Source organism: Schistocerca nitens, chromosome 7, assembly GCF_023898315.1.
Source record: "Schistocerca nitens isolate TAMUIC-IGC-003100 chromosome 7, iqSchNite1.1, whole genome shotgun sequence".
NCBI lineage: Eukaryota > Metazoa > Arthropoda > Insecta > Orthoptera > Acrididae > Schistocerca > Schistocerca nitens.
The window spans coordinates 365,711,561-365,727,862 of NC_064620.1; the positions used below are offsets into that span (position 1 = coordinate 365,711,561).

A 16,302-nucleotide genomic window follows, 5' to 3' on the forward strand; every position below is an offset into this window, starting at 1 on the left:
CACCCAGCGTTGGGCCGTTTGTCGCAAATGTAATAAAAAAGGACACATTGCTAAAGTTTGCCGCTCAGCCTCGGAAGAATCGAAGGAAGCAGTTACAGAGGACATGGACGTTGACATTCAGGAAGTTTCATCGGGCCAGGCTCCCTATGCATCAGCCCACAAACTCTTTATCGAGGTGTCGGTTCGGTCGCGCCGATTACAACTGCAAGTAGATACGGGCGCGGCACTTTCTTTGTTGAATGCACAAACGTACTCCGACCTTGGGTCGCCCCCGTTGGCGCCAGTTTACCGGCGTCTACGCGGTTATGGTGCACAGTTCATTCCCCAACTGGGTCAATTCACTACCGACGTGACTTACAAATCAGTCACTCAGCCTATTACTTTTATTGTTGTCAGTGATGCGAGCTCCGCTAACCTTTTTGGCTTGGATGCCTTTCAAGCTTTCGGGTTTTCTATCACTGACACCATACATTTGGTCTCCGAAGACGTTCCCTATCAACAATTAGAATCTTTGATCTCTGACTTTCCGGATATCTTTGAGGAGGGCCTGGGGCGTGTTTCAGACTTTGAAGCTCACTTAACGTTGAAGGCGTCGGCTCGCCCGCGTTTTCTACGCGCGAGGCAGATCCCCTTGGCTCTCCGCCTTCAGGTAAAAGAAGAGCTAGACCGGCTGACGGCCCTAGGGGTCCTTCTTCCCATTTCTTCTAGTCAGTGGGCTTCGCCCCTCGTTATTGTCAGGAAACCCTCGGGAAAATTACGTCTTTGTGGCGATTTCAAGGCCACCATTAATTCCCAATTGGTGGTGGACACCTATCCTTTGCCTCGTGCTGACGAATTGTTCTCCGCCATAGCGGGAGGCCAATATTTATCGAAAATCGATCTTTCGGAGGCTTATCATCAGATACCTCTTGATGAGGACTCCAAACGGCTGGCTGTTGTCAACACCCCGTATGGCCTTTACCAATACCAGCGGTTGGCCTACGGAATATCCAGTGCCCCGGCGATATTCCAGCGTTATCTTGAGCATGTCACATCGACAATCCCTCATCGTATTACTTACCTGGATGACATAATTGTCACGGGCCGCAGCACGAAGGAACACTTGCACAACCTTCACACCCTCTTTCTCAAATTCAGGTCTGAGGGCTTGCGTTGCAAGCCGCGTTAGTCAAACTGCTTCCAACCGTCCATTGAGTATGTGGGCTACACAATCTCTCGGCATGGCGTCCATCCGCTAGGAAGTTTGGTCCAAGGTATCGTCGACATTCCGCGGCCCGCTTCGCTGAAGGACTTACAAGCTTTTTTAGGCAAGATTGCCTATTACCACTGGTTCATTCCCAGGGCTTCCACCATCGCCCACCCCCTGTACTGCCTTCTGCACAAGGGTGTTCCTTTCGATTGGTCACGTGCATGCGAGCGAGCGTTCACCTCGTTGAAAGGCCTCTTCACGTCAGCGCCGTGTTTGGCTACTTTTGACCCCCATAAGCCGTTGGTCCTGGCTACAGATGCTTCGCAGTATGGGGTGGGGGCGGTCCTGGCCCATCGCAACGCAGATGGTTCCGAGCAGCCACTGGCGTTTGCGTCTAAAACTCTTAGTCCCGCACAGGCCCATTACTTCCAGGTGGAAAAAGAGGCTTTGGCCATTGTCTGCGCTGTTACCAAGTTTCACCCTTTCTTTTATGGCACGAAGTTTCAGTTAATCACTGACCATAAGCCGTTAATATCGTTATTTGGCCCCGCCTCTCAGATTACGGATAGTGCGGCCCACAGACCACAGCGCTGGGTCTTGTTCCTCTCTAAGTACCATTATGACATTCATTTTCGCCCTACCAGACAGCATGCCAACGCAGACGCCCTTTCCCGTCTCCCGGTGGGCCCGGATCCTAAGTTCGATCGAGAGGATATTATGTGTTTTCATTTGGATGTGGCGTCCCGCCAAGCGGTTGATGGCCTCCCGATCACTAGTTCTCGAGTCGCCAGGGAAACGGCAGCTGACCCGGTTCTCTGGCAAGTAGTTCGCCTCATTCAGCAGGGGTGGCCATCCCAACCTCCAGGCCGGGCCTCGGATCCTATTCGTAATTATTTTGTTCTACAAGACCGCCTCTCCGTCTTGGAAGGAGTTCTCCTTCTAGCTACCGATGATACAGCTCCTCGCGTGGTTGTTCCTGCAAGTTTGTGAAGGGAAGTCCTCACGTTATTACAAGAGGGGCACTGGGGTGTTTCCCGTACTAAAATCTTGGCTCGCAGAATGTGTACTGGCCCAGTATTGACAGAGAAATTGAGCACTTGGTGGCCGCCTGTTCCCAGTGTGCGAGCCAACAGGCATCTCCCCGGTCAGCGTTCTCTTCCTGGCCACCTGCAACCCAGGCATGGGAACGTGTTCACATCGATTTTGTGGGCCCATTTCTCAATGGCTTTTGGCTCATTGTCATTGATGCTTATTCCCGATTTCCATATGTGGTTCGCTGCTCCTCAACCACTTCAGAGGTTGTAATCCAGGCACTAGCAAAAATCTTTTCTGTGGAAGGTCTGCCAGTCACCCTAGTCTCAGACAATGGACCTCAGTTTATGTCACAGACCTTCCAGGATTTTTGTAGGTGCTTCGGTACTCGGCACGTTTGCTCTCCCCCCTTTCATCCACAATCGAATGGGGAAGCCGAGCACATGTTGCGCACAATTAAGACACAGATGAAAAAGTATGTGCACGAATTTCCTGCCGAGGAGGCGTTGACGTTTTTCCTGATGGCATACTGGACCACACCTATGGGAGAACGCAGCCCCGCAGAGCTCCTCCACGGGCGCCAACCTAGGACTCTGCAGCACCTCCTTTGGCCCGGTCCTCGCCAGTCTTCGCAAAATGGAGTACCCAGCTTTCCACCGGGTATGTCGGTCTGGGCACATGGGTTTGGTCGCAATCCACGTTGGATACTGGCGGTGGTCCTGTGCCAAAATGGCCACCGGCTCTATACCTTGCAGATGGGGGACCGGGAGGTACGTCATCACCAAAATCAGCTACGTCCACGTTTGGGCACCCACCCTCCAACCCCTCGGGCACTGGCTTTCCCATTGCAGGCACCTGTGTTGGTTTCTCATGGGACGCTACCACCCCTCCCCCCTGTGATTCTGCCGCACTGCGATGGCTCTCAGCCTTGGAAGCCTCCAGTCACTCCAGCACCGGCATTGCCATCATTAGCGATGACCCAGCGAGAGACGGCCCCCCTAGCAGGCCCAGTTTATCAGCAGGCTGGTTCACCTGTGGTCATCCCTTCCCCATCGTCCCCGCCACTGGGTCTTGCCCCTCCCGGGGTGGACCAGGATCCAGAGTTCGACGGCATGTCTCCCATTCTGCCCCGGGTTCCGGTGGTGGGACGACGGGGGCCTCTTCGTGTGGGTCACTTCCAGCCGTATTCGAAGGTTCTGGCACGAGGGTTGGCAGATCCCCTCGACTCCAGCCTTCCGATGGACGTGGAGGTCATCACTCCTGCACGACGCTCCACCTTCCGACACAGTTGATCACAGTGGCTTCACCCCCCGAAGGAGGAGGAGTGCAGTAGCCACCAGAAAGATCGTGGGAGGCGCACATCGGCACGGCGTGTCACGGACGGTAGTTCCCGCAAATAGAGTCCCGTCCACCAGAGGGCATGCGAGAATTCGGCCGCGACCTCTGCCAGCGGAACAACAACAACAACTCAGGCAGCACGGGCCGTGCCCAGTAAGTTCACATCGGGCATGCCTATGAGACAGTTCCCGGTCTGCTCTGAAATGCGACGGAAAACGTGAACCGTGTTACTACAGTACATTACTTTTCTAAAAGTTTTGAAAATGATGGCAACAGTGAAATCGGATGGAAATTTGATGCTATTTCTTTATCTCCATTCTTAAACAGTGGCTTAACTTCAGCATATTTCAACCATTCAGGAAATATTCCACCGATAAACGACTGGTTACACAGATAGCTTAATATGTTACTTAGCTCATCTGTCTGATGAAGCATTAAATGTGATTCATCTGAAAAGGCCACCTGCTGCCACTCAGTGAATGTCCAGTTGTAGAATTGGTGTGCAAAGTCCATCCTTTGTTGCCAGTGAATAGCAGTCAATATGAGTGAATTAACCAGCTGCCTGCTGCTGAGGCCCACATGCAGCCATGTTTGCTGAGCAGTCATTGAGGACACACTGTTTTGGCAGTCCCTTGTTTCATCTGAGTGGTCAGTTGCTCAACAGCTGCACATCTATTTGCCCCTACAACTCTCTGCAGTCATCACTCACCCCCTGTCATCTATGTCCCTTGGTGCAGCACAGTTGTCTTGTTGCCAGTTTTGGATAGTGCTGTTTTGCAGTGGACAGTATACTTTAACCATGTCAGCATGTGAACATTTTACAAACTTAGCCATTTCTAAAATACTTTCACCCTTGGCCTCAAAGCCAATGGTCATACCCTTTTGGACATCAGATAAATCTCTCCGTTTCTGCTTTATGGCAAGGACTGCATTGTTTTCTACCTCTCCTCGACACACTTTATATTCCCTCCACTACTAATGATTCCAACTGCCATCTGTGAGTGGCTATTTCACATTGATGTCAAACATCTGTGGTGTTCACATTAATGTGCCAGGACCCTACAGTCAATAGAAGAGTTTCTTTCATGAATTTCATAGGAACTCACAAACTGTGGAAGTAAATATATATGTTGCAAAGACATAGCGCAGCAGATGCCTACATCCACTATCTGCAAAACCACTGTGAAGACCACAGCAGATGATACTTTCCATAGTAGTAGATTTAGGGATTTCTTACCATTCCATTTATGTTTGAAGCACAGGGAGAATGACTGCTTGAATCCCACGGTGCATGCTGTAATTAGTCTAATATTGTCTTCACAATCTGTATGGGAACAATTTGTAGAGTGCTGTAATATATTTTTGGATTCCCCTTTTAATGGTTGTTCTTGAGAATTTGTAGGTATGCTTTCATGTAATACTTGGAGTCTATCCTCCAGCATCTGCCAGTACTGATTTTTTTTTAAATTTCTGTGATGCTCTGCTGTGAGTCAAACAGACCTGTCACAATTGGTACAGCCCTTTTATATATGTGTTCTATATCCTCTGTTAATCCTATGTGGTATGGGTCCTACATACTTGAGCAATATTCTAGGATGGGTGACACAAGAGTTCTGTTAGTAATCTCCTAATTCAACCACAAACTCTATATAACATCTGAAAGGGAGTCCATCAACCCCTGGGGCATGTTCAATTTCAGAAATTTTAGCTGTTTTTCAATGCTACAGATACTAACACCAATATTACTTGTCTTAACAGTGATCTGAGGTTAAATTGGGACAGTATTCTTGAATCTACCTCTTGCTTTGCTATCATCAGTTTCAGTCCTTGCGTCAACCCAGATGTCTGAACACTGACTTTGGTGCTACGAACAGTCTTTGCATATGACCAGAATTTCTTTGGATTTCTGAGAGGTCTTTCAATACGATTATGCAGTGGTAGTTGGAGAACGTACCATGCAACACCCCTTTGACAGTCACGTCTGTTTCATTTAGCATCTATCTATAGCTCTATACATTGTTTGACAATTATGACAAGCATCTACACGTTTCTGCCCAGAGACAAATGTTTCCAGGTCGTCCATGAGATATGATACTACTGTGTTTTTATCATATTTATTGAATATGTTGATTTTATGACTTATTTTAGTTGCCCTTTGTACTCTGGTAATCATTATTGCTACACTGACATCATGTTAAATGTGGACATCCTAAAAAGGTGAAATTTATTGCTGTCATTAGATCTAACAAATTTCTATGATGAGTGGCCTTCTGAACAAACTGCTTGAAGTAATTTTCAGATACAGCAAGTAGTACTGTCTTGGGTCCACCACATGCACATACAAAACTACAATTTTCTCAGTTGGTTGTTGGTTGATTAAAGTCTCCTCCAATGTTGACAGTATGATTTAGAAAAATATGTCCTAATGGGCTGTGGTATTCTTCTAAAGGTTTTAGCTGCATTTGTAGTCGAGTGTGGTGGTCGGTATAATCACCCAATTAATTCATGTCTAGTTTTGATACTGACTCTTAACACATAGAGGATGGAGAACATGACTAGAGCACTTCTCAAGGATGTTGTTTTAACAGAGGGAGTCATCAGGAAACTGTTATCTCAAGCATCTGTGCTGCCAAGACTTTATGGACTCCCTAAACTCCACAAAGATGGGGTGTCGTTGGCCCCTATTCTCAACAACATTAGGGAACTTACATATTTGCTGGCAAAATACCTGATGTAAATACTAAACTGTTATGTGGTTAAAAGGTCTCATCACATCTGCAATTCTGTGGGTTTTGTAAAATGTTTTGACAACTTCAGAGTGAAAGACTAAGACATCCTGGTGAGTTTTGACATCATTTCACTATTCACCAGGGTGTCTCTAAAACAGTCATTAGGGCTCATTGGACCGAAATTTGACAAGAAGACCATTGACGTTTTCAGGCATGTCTTGGTATCTGCGTAATTTCTGTTTACTGGAGAATATTACAAACAAATGGTAGGAGTCACAATGGGCAGCCCAGTCTCACCTGTGGTAACTAATTGTATATGGAGTGCTACGAGGAGCCCACATGCTTTTTTTCTTTGTATGGATGACACATTCGTTATCAACCCCCATGGAAGGGGGAAAGCTCCTTGACTTCCTTACACATTTGAGCTCCATAATCCCAACATCAAATTCACTGTGGAGACTGAAGCAGAAGGGAGATTACTTTTCCTGGACACCATGGTCGAGAGAAGAGCTGATGGCACCCTGGCCATGGTGTGTATTGGAAGTAAACACACACTGAGCTGTATTTGCATGCAGACAGCTGCCACCACCCAACACAGAGGAATGGAGTACTAAAAACCCTAGTACACAGGCTGCACACCATCTCAGACACAGAAAATCTGCCCCAGCAGCTGAAACACCTCAGAACTGTATTCTGAGAAAACAGGTGCCCAGAATGGTGGATCAGACATGCTCTCTGCCCAACCATAACAGCACAAACTGTGAAGATGGCAGAAGTCACAGAGGAAGAGGTAGCCACTGTCTCTACACAATCCACTGGCATAATGAAGAAGCCATACACTGGCATAATGAATAAGCACTCAGCAAAAACTGCCTTCCGCCACCCAATAGAACAGCAGCATTATTGTAAAGCATCAAAGATGATCTCAGTTTGCAGAAGGCCAGTGTACAGCACATAACATTTCAATGTGGAAAGACATATATTGGACAGACAATGCACATCACTGAAGATCGTGCTGGTGGGAACACCAGAGGCACACTTGAATGACATATCGCAACAAGTCAGCAGTTGCAGATCACTGTTTGTCTGAGAACCACATGATGGAGTACGAACATACCAGGGTCTTGGCACAGAGTTCCAAATACTGGTTAGAGAGGCCATAGAAATTCACATCATGGATGATCTCATCAACTGAGAGTGTGGCTATAATCTTAGTAAGGCTTGGGACCCAGTACTGAGTTTAATTCAGCAACCAGGGCAGACAGAGCATCTACCGCAACACTATCACAAACACTGACGCTAACATCTCTGCGACCACCAAAGTATGGCCATGGGTGTGGACCACAGAGTGAGTGGCTTGCAGGGGGATGAGACATGAGTCTGCCATGTGGCCTCAGGAGCTCACTTCGTCAGCACACCTGAAGATAGCAACATGTCTGATTGCCAAAATATTGCGTCACTGGATGCTATGAACCTGTGGTACAACTGTGGGCTGTTCAATCACTAAAAAACCCTAATGTGCAACTCACACACAGTCAAATATTTGAATAGCAGCATCCAATTTGATGTGCTCTCCTGACTCATTTAAGGAGTACTCTGCACTTCAAACTCTATGGTGCAAGGATAGGAAGTAAGAGCCTAGATTGTCACAGAAATTCAGTCTCTGGTGCAAGCCTTTGAGTCGACTCAGCTCCACGGTGTCTCCATCTGTTGTGGGGACAATCATTTGTTGAATTTCTGTGAACAATACTGTTGTTCTCAGTCTTCTCTGTCAGTCACTGGAATGATCCCAGTATTATCTTGGAGCCCATACAACAGACATATTTCATTCCAAGATAAGCCACTATCTTTAGCAGGTTGCTGCCTGTTCCCTCAATGACTGTCGAAATAGTGTCTTCAAAATGTAGTATGAGGATCCTAATAGGTACAATTATTTGCATTTTATTCTGTGCTATGCCCTTTCCAAAAGGACTAGTCCAGCATTTACCTTATGCAATTTAGGGAAACTGCAGGAAATCTAAGACCTGAAACATACTCCTCCCAGATGCAGGTCCGCTGACAACCACTTCACCACTTCCTTTGGGTACAAGTTTAAAGTAATGTCATTTGGTTTTTGTAGCTTTCCAGCTCCCTTTATACACTCCTGGAAATGGAAAAAAGAACACATTGACACCGGTGTGTCAGACCCACCATACTTGCTCCGGACACTGCGAGAGGGCCGTACAAGCAATGATCACACGCACGGCACAGCGGACACACCAGGAACCGCGGTGTTGGCTGTCGAATGGCGCTAGCTGCGCAGCATTTGTGCACCGCCGCCGTCAGTGTCAGCCAGTTTGCCGTGGCATACGGAGCTCCATCGCAGTCTTTAACACTGGTAGCATGCCGCGACAGCGTGGACGTGAACCGTATGTGCAGTTGACGGACTTTGAGCGAGGGCGTATAGTGGGCATGCGGGAGGCCGGGTGGACGTACCGCCGAATTGCTCAACAATTGGGGCGTGAGGTCTCCACAGTACATCGATGTTGTCGCCAGTGGTCGGCGGAAGGTGCATGTGCCCGTCGACCTGGGACCGGACCGCAGCGACGCACGGATGCACGCCAAGACCGTAGGATCCTACGCAGTGCCGTAGGGGACCGCACCGCCACTTCCCAGCAAATTAGGGACACTGTTGCTCCTGGGGTATCGGCGAGGACCATTCGCAACCATCTCCATGAAGCTGGGCTACGGTCCCGCACACCGTTAGGCCGTCTTCCGCTCACGCCGCAACATCGTGCAGCCCGCCTCCAGTGGTGTCGCGACAGGCGTGAATGGAGGGACGAATGGAGACGTGTCGTCTTCAGCGATGAGAGTCGCTTCTGCCTTGGTGCCAATGATGGTCGTATGCGTGTTTGGCGCCGTGCAGGTGAGCGCCACAATCAGGACTGCATACGACCGAGGCACACAGGGCTAACACCCGGCATCATGGTGTGGGGAGCGATCTCCTACACTGGCCGTACACCACTGGTGATCGTCGAGGGGACACTGAATAGTGCACGGTACATCCAAACCGTCATCGAACCCATCGTTCTACCATTCCTAGACCGGCAAGGGAACTTGCTGTTCCAACAGGACAATGCACGTCCGCATGTATCCCGTGCCACCCAACGTGCTCTAGAAGGTGTAAGTCAACTACCCTGGCCAGCAAGATCTCCGGATCTGTCCCCCATTGAGCATGTTTGGGACTGGATGAAGCGTCGTCTCACGCGGTCTGCACGTCCAGCACGAACGCTGGTCCAACTGAGGCGCCAGGTGGAAATGGCATGGCAAGCCATTCCACAGGACTACATCCAGCATCTCTACGATCGTCTCCATGGGAGAATAGCAGCCTGCATTGCTGCGAAAGGTGGATATACACTGTACTAGTGCCGACATTGTGCATGCTCCGTTGCCTTTGTCTATGTGCCTGTGGTTCTGTCAGTGTGATCATGTGATGTATCTGACCCCAGGAATGTGTCAATAAAGTTTCCCCTTCCTGGGACAATGAATTCACGGTGTTCTTATTTCAATTTCCGGGAGTGTATATATGGTAGGCAATTTGCTTCAGTTCCAGAAATGAATAACATTTGTTTTTTTTGCAACTATCATTAGTAAGTCACTTTTTGAAGAGAATCTAACCTACTTAACTACTCAATTTCAAGTCTTTACAAGAATTTGTGAAACACTTCTTCATCACAAAAAAAAAAAAAAAAAATCTTTGAGTGCCTAGTTCATATTGACTGAATTTGCCCTAATCTAGTAAAATGTAAGATCCAGGAGAGATTTTCCAATTCCTCAGCAGATTTATTTTACAAGATGTTTTCTCAGAATATACTTGCCCTGCGGGTACTTCACAATGTGTTTCACCATCCAGAAGGTAATTCTACAAGGGCTGCTGCAAGGAGACTTCATAATTTCATGGAATGAGGAACAAGAATGCTCTTTCTCTGTTGTTAATGTGTTGTTGAAATCTTTTCTATATCTGGTACTGCTTAATGATAATGCTGAATCAGAGTTGCACAGACTACTGCTGTTATGGAATAGATGCAGTTCTGGTGCACATCTAGGAAGGCGCAGAAAGTGACTGCATGTATTTTCAGAGCACTTTCCAAGTCAAATAAAAATTACTCAGCAGCTAAGAAAGAAGTCTTGCAATTATTCTGGGAATCAGTAAGCTCTGACCATACTTACTTGTCACATCATTCACAATTATAATGGACCATCATTCTTCACATTAGCTGACAAGTCTGGAGGTCTGTCAGAATGACTGTCATGGAGGACATTGGGGCTTCAAGAGTATGATTATCACAGAAGTATACAACACAATCCTAAGAACACTGAATGTCTTTTGAGCAATTCTTTTGACAAAAATTTAAATCTGAATGATTCACCTGCCATCTCTGAATGACTAATGTTTCTTGCTGAACAAAGGGAAGATCACGCATTTTCAGCAGTATCAAGGCCTTGTAAATAAGGTTTTTCTTTTGAAAAATCCCTTGAAGGAAACTTCAGTATGGATCATACGCCAATCATAACTACATTGACATACATTCCTGCAGATGAAAGAGTTGTCTTTACATGGCACAAGTTTATAAACATCTTGGAAAGGGAAGAAACCGCCAATGAAAAATAATTAGTTGAAGACAGAACAATGGATAAAAGGATTTAAAATGAGTGGATATGGCTTTTGTCATTCCAGTACATTTACAGAGGAACATACCATAAAACTTCCATATTGCTCCAACATTAAATCACCTGAAATTCATGAAGATTCTTGGTAGAATCAGATGTAAGAATCATTGGCCATGTCTCTATCATATGTAATTCACTAGAAAGAGTGCATCTTGTCAATCCAGTACATTTACAGAGGAGCACACCATGGTACTTTCGTAATTCTCCAGCATTTAATCACTGGGAATGCATGAAGACTCTTGACAAAATCAGATGGAGGGATCATTGGTCAGGTCTCTATCATACATACTCCACTGTGAACACTGCAAGCCTCTCTCCCAATACATGTTCATCTACTATTTTTACTCCTTCTTTTCCTACTATCAAATTCCAGCCCTCCATCACAATTTTACTGTATATGTATCAAAACTGTCAAGTACTTGTCAGTGTTTTGCAGGAAAATGAGATACAGATAATCAGAAATTCTCCCTCCTTCCCTCCTCTTTGGCTCCTCCCCCCTCTCCCTCCCCCCCCCCTCTCTCTCTCTCTCTCTCTCTCTCTCTCTCTCTCTCTCTCTCTCTCTCTCTCACACACACACACACACACACAGAGAGAGAGAGAGAGAGAGTCTCTCTCTCTCTCTCTCACACACACACACACACACAGAGAGAGAGAGAGAGAGAGAGAGAGAGAGAGAGAGAGAGAGAGAGAAATACATGTGTATACTGACCTTTACTAAGACTCCAGAGACGTAAGGAACGATCACGACAACTACTGTCGGCTGATAAGAATGACCCACCAAGAGGATCAAGTCGCAGGAATGTCACAGGAGCTGTGTGGCCACAAAGATTCCAGCGACAATTGCCTGAAAATCAATAGAAAATTTATGAAATGTTTGCATGTTATTATAAATTAAGTGTAATGACCTACAGTAAAAATAAAACCAAATATAAAACCTGTGTACTATAAAAATATAGTTTTCATTTACAATATATTAATGAATGTGGAACCATTAGATTCTTATGTATATCAAGAAGGGTGTTGGTAATATATCATTATTTGGTAAGTGCTGTCTGGCTGTTTCCTTCCATGGATGCAGTATGAGAAAAATGAATTGTTATTTGATTTTTAACTAATTGTAAACTACTTTATAGAATCCCACTAATTTATGTTCAATAATCATTGCTCTTATTCTTATTTACGCTAATTTTCAATACTGAAAAGCTTTAAAATTCTCTTTTATGAGGCTGGCAAATAGCCAGTTAGCTTCAGATCATACACCAAATATACACAAAAAGTTATCATACATATGTGGAAAAGGTGCTTGAATTGCCACTTTATTATAACAACAGGATACTGTTAAATTACAAGATGCTGAACAAAAGGGGTAAGTAGCTACTGAGGGTCCTACTCATCAGTATCAAGTCGCATAATATATACTATCATTCATTTGTGGTACAAAGAGCTGTACTCTCCTGTAAAATTTAGGATTATGTTATGGTTAGCTGTGATAAGGTATCACTGTTGAACAGCTGCATATCATCAACAAATCAAAATAATCTCTCATATTTATAACTCTCCTGGGCATAACAGCCTTTTCCCCCCTCATGTTATGGAGCTCAAAGTTATATTTCTTTCATTAACTACACTTTTGATTTAACTTTTCTTATTTCCTATCTGCCTTTCATCATAATCAAATACTAATTTTTAAGCTACATATTTACTTTCAAATTTGTTTGAATTCATGTCTCAGAGATTGATGAGTTTGTGTAAGAGAATCTTTGTCAATGAACTGATGTCAGTTGCTTTTTAAGCATGTTTCAAATGTACTTGAGTCCTTACAGTTTCTGCAACTATGAAAAATTGGTGGCAAATTAATGATAATACAGTATGACTACTGCCTATTAGACTGATTTTATTTTATATAATAAAGAACAAATAACAAATAGTTTTCATGATGTCTACAGGAGACTGCATTTGGGTGCCTCTGTGGTTGTGTGTGCATGAATGTGTGTCTCTTTGCTAGAAGCTAGCTCAGTAGCTAGTGTGAAGAGTCTTCTGTTGCGTGTTTCACATGTCAGTCCACTACAGGTGAGGTTCCTTTCCCGTTTTTTTACTTATTGTTCCATCCAGGAATTTTTAGTATTGTAATAAAAGTGTTGTTATGATTAATCATTGCCTGCACTGTACATCACATGTACAATTCCAGCACTAGATGTTTCAAAATCAATATTGATAATAATTGTAAAGAAAAATAGGATAACCTGTGACAAGGTCCCAGACCAAAATACGAGCATCTTCTAATCCACTGATTACACAGCCATCACGAGAAGATATATCTAGTGAAACTGTATCCACACCAGGCTTCCATTTCTTGAATAGTGTGCCACTTTGTAAATCATACACAACAATGAAATTTGGAGATGGTTCATCCACTTCCTAAAAATAAAGTTTGGGGTATAAATCATTCATTATTTCTTGAATAGAAATACAAAAAATACACATGTTTGCAAATAATTTGACGCATATGACTTTTTACCTTTGCTACACAGCACACATAATGTCCTTCATGTGTTATTGCAGCTAAACTTGTGATGAAATCATGATGTGGAATACGTAGATCATAAAGCAATTTCCTTGATGCTAGGTTCCATACAAGTAGTGGAAATGGCTTTTGTGTTTCATCACCACACACTAAAACCCTGAAAATAAAACAGCAAGTCTATGAAGTTGACAGAATGGAATAATACCACAAGCACAAGAAAATCCATGAAACATGTCAGAAGAGACTTTCTTGGTTTGGAGTTTCTAATCTGTACTAACATATAAAGTTGAAACATTATTAGCAAAAATATCTTGACCAATTTACTTCAGATTTTTGCACAAAACTCTAATAAACATTTAGAGAGACATATGCTACTTTTTTTTTAAACAACAGATCTATAGGTACTGTACCTGTATATTAGAAAAGTTGTATTTATGAGATTAAAATTATGCAAAATAATGTCACTGAAGCAACTATTTTCACAGATCCAGCAGCTGAAGAGATCTCTTTCATACTCTGATTACCCTTTCAGTTTAAGTGACTCAAGGTTACATTTGAAGTAACAATAAAGAACGTCCAAGGTTGGACATTAAAATGCATTGGAACTAATTTACAATCAGAGTGGGTTTACCATGCTCAATTTTATGTTGCCCTTTTTTTGAAGCGGTAGTACAGAAAACCAGTTCATACTCTTACCACCAAGTAATTTTTAAAAAATATTGTTAAATTTTGTAGTTTTATTGTGCACAAAAAATTAAAAAGATCTTAAAAGCAATAGGGAAAAAAAAAGGAATCTTATTAATTCATATCCTATATAATTTAATACAATTTCAACTTCCATACCTATAAAGTGGGCAAAGTCATAGCAAGGAGCTGAAATTTGTAAAGTGACACAATTCACAGGCATACCGAAGACTAAGACGTATATCCAGTTCCTGAACATATTTAGCAATTGTGTAGCATTGTTGTGTTCACTAGTTGCATGTATAAAGATCAACTCACTTTTTTTCTTTCAGAAAATGTAGTACGCATAAATGAAGCTAATAAGCATTGTTTTTGTTTGTATAATTTCACTTGATTATAAAATAAACTATAAAAAAGATTCATTCATCCATCATGTTCCATACATTCCATCATGAAAGAGAAGCTCAGGAGATATGGAATGAGTCAAGTTATATGTTAGCAAAATGAAGCTACTGTAAATTACATTCATTATTAGTCAATGATACAAATGATTCATTCCTTCTTAAGGTAAATCCAAGACATTTAAGCTATCACTTTCGCAGTTGTAATAAATAAGATGCCTTCCTCCTACTGTTAGTTTATTATCTACATTCTACATTAGCACATTGCTATTAACCACAGAATGACAGCTGCCCACATTTGTAGCAACAGAAGCCTGTTTACTTTAAATATTGCTAAATGTTATGCAGCTAATAAGATTCTTCAGTTTTTTAATCTGGATAATTAGATAGTTTGTGGAAGGAGTGAAAAAACTGTTAAATTCTGATTTTACTCTGAATCTGCAAGGACTTACATTTCTTTCCTTCACTCCCGATAAAACTATGCATTACATATCTACAATGAAGAACCTTCCTATTAACTCTAGACAATGAAAGTTTACTTGAAAATTAAGAACAACATAGGAAATGATAGATTGCTACTTACTGTAAAGAAGACATTTTAAGCTGCAGACAGGCACAATTAAAAGACACTTACACAAAGAAACACTCCTCAAGCACACATGACCACCAACTCTAGCAGCTCAGACCAGAATGCTGCATTCTGGCCTGAGATGCCAGAGTTGGCAGCCATATGTGCATGAGGTGTGCTTACTTGTGTGTATGAATGATGTGTGGTTTTCTGTTTCTCTTTGCTGATGAAGGCTGTGGCTGAAAGCTTTGTGTAAATGTCTACTATCATTAACACCTTTTTTTGAGAAGGGAACATTTCCTCACCATTTAAAAATTTCTGAAATTATACCACTGTACAAGAAAGGAGAGAACACTACCATGGAAAATCACAGGCCTATTGCAATATTATCCACATTTTCAAAAAAATTTTGAATACTGTTTTTGTGAGGTTAGAAAGCTTTTAAAACTCCAACAACATTATAACATCATCTTAATATGGTTTTTGCAAAAATAGGTCAACCATAAAAGCACCGATGAGTTTTTAGAGAAGTGAATTCTAATTGATCATAAACAGCCTGTTGTTGGTATACTCCTTGACCAATCCAAAGCCTTTGATATAGTCAACCATAAGATCCTCCTCACAAAACTTGAGAAATTTGGAATCAGGGATACTGCTCAAAGCTGGTTCAGTAGCTATCCAAGTTAAAGCAGATAATATGTAGAAATCAGGAAACTCAAGGATTCTACCTATTACAAGCCATATACCCTAAGTATATCTTGTGGTGTCCCATAGGGGTCTGTTCTTGGCCCAGTCCTTTTCACATTGTTCATCAATGATGTAATGCTAATTCTTTTTTGTATTCTGATGATACAAATAGTTTAATTTCCAATAGAGGAGATGTGCTTCAAGAAACGGCCAATGAAACTACCTGCCACATAAAATCTTGGTCTGAGGCAAACACACTACTAATAAACACTCAGAGAACTCAAAGCATGAACTTTAACACAAGGCAGAATGTTACTCAATTTGATACAGACATATATATTGGCAAAGATGAAATTGTCAGTGAGCATGACAGCAAATTCCTTGGACTAACTGTCAGTAGCACCCTAAGCTGGAAACTACATGTAGAGATAGTTGCAAAA

The 16,302-nt window shown here is 43.2% G+C and overlaps 1 protein-coding gene across 1 annotated transcript in view; it reads right to left on the bottom strand.

Annotated features, from left to right (window-relative positions):
* The window catches only part of LOC126194745 (NACHT domain- and WD repeat-containing protein 1), a 633,295-nt gene that overhangs the window by 14,308 nt on the left and 602,685 nt on the right, over positions 1-16,302 (bottom strand). The window contains exons 23-25 of the mRNA XM_049933012.1: positions 13,517-13,679; positions 13,242-13,416; positions 11,708-11,842 (exon numbers count right to left, since the gene is read on the bottom strand). Of these exons, the coding sequence (XP_049788969.1) occupies positions 11,708-11,842; positions 13,242-13,416; positions 13,517-13,679 (473 nt within the window). The remainder of the gene's footprint in view (positions 1-11,707; positions 11,843-13,241; positions 13,417-13,516; positions 13,680-16,302) is intronic.